Below are 4,806 nucleotides of genomic sequence, written 5' to 3' on the forward strand. Positions count from 1 at the left end.
TGCCTCCCCCGCCCCGGCCAGGAGAGCAAAAGGAGCATCCAGGCCTTACCTTACCTTACCTTACCTTACCTTACCTTACCTTTACCTTACCTTATCTTCCTTATCTTACCTTATATTACCTTTCCCATTCCTAACCTTACCTTTACCTTACCTTATCTTCCTTATCTTACCTTATATTACCTTTCCCATTCCTAACCTTACCTTACCTTACCTTACCTAACCTAACCTTACCGTACCTCACCTACCTCACCTTCCCTTCCTTTAACTTTCCTTTCCTTTCCTTTCCCTTTCTTTCCTTTCCTTCCCTTCCTTTCCCTTCCCCTGACTGATAAATGAGACATACAGGTAAAAATGAAAGCCTAAATATTATACGAGTATGAAACAAGTGGAAAAAAAAGCCATACGAGTCATTTCTGCCTTCCACCAGGTACACAAAACACGCAGGTGAAAGAAGAATAAGGAGAAGGTAAAAACAGGAAACGATTAAAACCAACACTAATCAGACAGGTAACTCGAAATGCCACAGGTGAGAAGATCCAGGTGAAGAGATGAAGGGAGCGTGACCCCGAGGTAGGAATGAGACACTTAAAGGAGAGAGAAGGAGAGAGAAGGAGAAATAAGAACAGGTAATTGACGCCCAAATAACAGGTAAAGCGGCGGACAGGTAGACAGGTCGGCAGTCAGAGAGAGAGAGAGAGAGAGAGAGAGAGAGAGAGAGAGAGAGAGAGAGAGAGAGAGAGAAAAGAAAGAGAAAGAAATTAAATAACATACGAATAAGAAGACAAACGAGAATAAAAAATATAAATAAATAAAAGCACTTAAATAAAGAGAAAACGAGAAGAAAGAAAAAAATAATAAAACTAGAAGAAAAAAACAGAAGAAAAGTATATGAGAGAGAGAGAGAGAGAGAGAGAGCAGGGAAGCTCTATTAATGGTCAGAAGTAAAAGGATCGAAGGAAGGAAGGAAGGAAGGAAGTCAGAAAGGAAAGAAGGAAAGAACAAATGAATGAATGAATGAAGGAATGAAGAAAGAAAGAAAGAAAGGAAGGAAGGAAGGAAAGAAGGCTAATTGCCTGAGAGAGAGAGAGAGAGAGAGAGAGAGAGATGCGACAGAGAACAGGAGAAAGACAAGAGTAGTACGGCAGAGTATTAATTAATAAATTAAGACAGAGAAAGAGATAGATGTGCCCAGCAGGGCCTCCATGCAGGCGTTGTGGCACTGCGTCTCTGGGGAGGCGTGGCACTTCACCAACACCTGTAGTACACCAGAACGACGGACACGACGGCGGCACAGATCGCCGTGCCGTCAAGGAACACGTCGGTCCAGGTGTAAGGCGCGTCCTTGCACTGGGCGTGCCGTGTGGGCCGATTGGCCGCCCTGCTGCGCCTTGTCCGCCGGCGGAGAGTCTTCTTAGTGGGTTCCTTGGCCGCCCTGCTGCGCCTTATCCGCCGGCGGAGAGTCTTCTTAGTGGGTTCCCTGGCCGCCTCGCTGGGTTCCCTCAGAGCAAGTGCCTCATGGTTAGAGGCCGGGGTCATCACGCCATCGGCCTTATCACTTGGGGCAGGGGTGATGGCACTAGTATTACCTGTCTGGGTGGTGGAGGCAGGGGTCGGTGTGGTGGAGACAGGGGCCGGGAGGTGGAGGCAGGAATCGGGGTGGTGGAGGCAGGGGTCGGCGTGGTGGAGGAAGGGATCGGGTGGTGATGGCAGGAGTGGCGGTGGACGACGCAGGAATTGGTGTGGTTGACACAGGGGTCGGCGTGGTGGAGACAGTGGTCGGGGTAGTGATGGCAGGAGTGGCGGTAGAGGACTCAGGAATTGGTGTGGCTGACACAGGGGTCGGCGTGGTGGAGACAGTGGTCGGGGTGGTGGAGACAGGGGTCGGGGTGGTGGAGGCAGTGGTCGGCGTGGTGGAGACAGGGGCCGGAGTGGTGGAGGCAGGGAGCACACTTCGGGACACGACGCCTCCCTGCAGCGGCGCACGTGGTACCGTACCCTGGTGTAGGCGCCCCCGGGGTCCCCGCCGTCGCAGTAGAAAGAGAAATACAAGAAGTCCAGGTTGTCAATTAACATGCCCAGAGTCATGGTGCTCCTTCGTGTCTTCTTGTCGGAGGTCCAGTGCAGCAAGACGGTCCTGCTGCCGTCTTTCTTCTTGAGCGTGGCCAAGGGCACGCTGAGGCCGCCCTCGGCCTGGCAGACCTCTGCCCCCTCAGTGCAGTTCCATGCGGTGCGGGGGAAAGTAAAGGAGGCGATCTCTCGCCGCCTCCTGAGGCAGCCCCCGCCCCTGTAGGACACCTTCAGGGTGTCCAGCCTGCAGACGCCTTCCTGCAGGCTTACCACTACGTTCGCTTTCTGGTGCGATACTTTGTTTCCCATTGTTACTTTCTTTGTGAATTTAAAATTATCATAGCAGAAAGGGGGAAGGTGAGAAAAGGGAAAACAGAGATGGGAAAAGGGTACGGTGTATAAATGGGAGGGTTGAGGAAAGGGGAGTAGACCGCGGGGGGAAGAGGGGAGGGGAGCAGGGATGAGAGTGCACTGTAGAGAGTACAATAACTTATAGGAGAGAAGGAGGGAAGGAGAGACAAGAAGGAGGAAGAATGGCTTTTGATGTGTGAGTTTCTTGACTGCATGAGGAGAATGTAGATTGAAGGGAGGGAAGGAGGGAGAGAGATGCTGGGGAGACAGAGAGAAGGAAGGAAAGAAAAGAAGGAAAGGAGGAAGGAAGAAATGCTAGGGAGAACACGAGAGAGAGAGAGAGAGAGAGAGAGAGAGAGAGTTCAATTAGTTTCATTTTCTTTTTCTTTTTCGTCTCCATTATAGATTAGGTTTCATGTTAGTATTAATTAGAGAAATGTTACCTTACCTTAGCTTAGCTTACCTTACCTTACCTTACCTTACTTTACCTTACCTTACTTTACCTTACCTTAACTTACCTTACCTACCCTCACATAACCTGACCTAAATTAACCTAACCTAACCTTACCTTACCTTACCTTACCTTACCTTAGCTTATCTTACCTAACCTAAGCTAACCTCTTCCCTACCTTACCTAACCTAACCTAACCTAACCCTACCTTACCTCACTTTACCTCACCTTACCTTACCTTACTTACCTTATCATGCCTAACTTTACCTCACCTTACCTTACCTTACCTTACCTTACCTCACCTTACCTTACCTTACCTAGAATTAACTTACCTTTCATCCCATCATCGTCATCATTGGCCAGGTAACTTAATGACTCTCCTTTCTCTTTTCAGGTGAGTTCCAGCATCCCAGAAGAGGTGGAGAGTCGAGAGGCGTAAGTTTTTCTCAATTATTATTTATTTATTATTATTATTTTATTTTCAGACAATTTTTTATTTCTTCATTTTCTTGGTCTTTGTTTTCTTCCTCCTTACCTCTCCCTCTCCTTCTTTTCTCCCTCTCATCTTTTTTTTCCTCCTCCTCCTCCTCCTCCTTCTTTTATGGTCTCTCTCTTTCTCATTCATTCATTCATAGTCTCTCCTCACCTCTTCTGTCTCTCTCTTCCTCCTCTTCCTCCTCCTCCTTTTTGGTCTCTCTTTCTCATTCATGCATTCATTTTCTCTCCTCACCTTCTCTGCTTCTCTCTCTCTCCTCCTCCTCCTCCTTTAAAACTTCTCCTCTCTGCCTTTCTGTTTCCTTCCTTTCCCTCACTTTTTTTCTGGTATTTTTATTGTGTGTGTGTATGTGTGTGTGCGTGTGTGTGTGTAGGGGCGCCCGCACACCATTGATTACCGAGGGCCCGCTGCTTACCCTAACTTTTTGCCCTAACTTTCATTTTTTGGTTGGGAAGCTAAATTGTGCGTGCCTGCCCTCCTCCTTCCCCCTTCCATCACCCTCCCCCTTCCCTTCCCTTCCATTATCTTTTTTTCCCCCTCCCTTCATTTGTCTCCCCTTTCATTCCCTTCCATTCCATGCCATTGCCTTTTACCCCTTCCCTTACAGTCTCTTCCATTCCCTTCCCTTACCTAAATTTACCTTACCTTACCTTAAATTACCTTACCATACCTTTCCTCTCATTCCCTTTCAATCCATTCCCTTTCCTTTTCTTTCCTTCCCTTCCCTTCCTTTCCCTCCATTCTTCTCAATTTCCCTTCCCTTCCCTTCCCTTCCTTTCCATTTCTGCTCCTTCCCTTACCTAATCTAACCTTACCTTCCCTTCCCTTCCTTTCCCTTCTATCCCATTCGTTTCCCTTGCTTTCCCATCTCTTCCCTTCCCTTCCCTTCTCTTCCTTTCCATTCCATATTCTCTCTCTCTCTCTCTCTCTCTCTCTCTCTCTCTCTCTCTCTCTCTCTCTCTCTCTCTCTCTCTCTCTCTCTCTCTCTCTCTCTCTCTCTCTTCATTGTTTTACCCTTTAATTCCTCTTCCTTTCCATTGTTCCATTGTTGCTCATCCTTAGAATTAGCTTTTTTTTTTCCTTTTAATCTGCTTCTTTACATTCCCGTGGGCATGTCATTAGTAGTAGTAGTAGTAGTAGTAGTAGTAGTAGTAGTATTTCTCTTCTTCCTCTTCTTCAATCTTCCTATTTCTCCTGACTCCTCTTTCCTTTTCCTTCCTCCTCCTCCTCCTCCTCCGCGTCCTCTTTTTCCTTCTCCTTACGCCGCATTTCCTTCTCCTCCTCTTCTTCTTCTTCCTCCTCCTCCTCCTCCTCCTCCTCCTCTTCCTACTCCTCCTCCATCTCCTCCTCCTCCTCCTCCTCCTCCTCCCAACCCACAGCCGCAGCTACGCCGGTTCTTCCTCCCCTGCGATCAATCGTATCCCAGCCTTCCTCCTCCTCC

At 48.1% G+C, this 4,806-nt stretch overlaps 1 protein-coding gene across 1 annotated transcript; it reads right to left on the minus strand.

The window, feature by feature from the left end:
* Positions 1–1,245: 1,245 nt before the first annotated feature.
* On the minus strand, positions 1,246–2,085 carry LOC126997816 (uncharacterized). Its single transcript, XM_050859028.1, has one exon. The coding sequence runs from the start codon at positions 2,083–2,085 to the stop codon at positions 1,246–1,248; it is 840 nt and encodes a 279-aa protein (XP_050714985.1).
* Positions 2,086–4,806: the final 2,721 nt, after the last annotated feature.

Source organism: Eriocheir sinensis, chromosome 13 (assembly GCF_024679095.1).
Source record: "Eriocheir sinensis breed Jianghai 21 chromosome 13, ASM2467909v1, whole genome shotgun sequence".
Lineage (NCBI taxonomy): Eukaryota > Metazoa > Arthropoda > Malacostraca > Decapoda > Varunidae > Eriocheir > Eriocheir sinensis.

What these genes read in the sequence shown, in the direction of transcription:
- LOC126997816 (XM_050859028.1), bottom strand. Translation starts at nt 2,085, where the DNA reads ATGACTCTGGGCATGTTAATTGACAACCTGGACTTCTTGTATTTCTCT.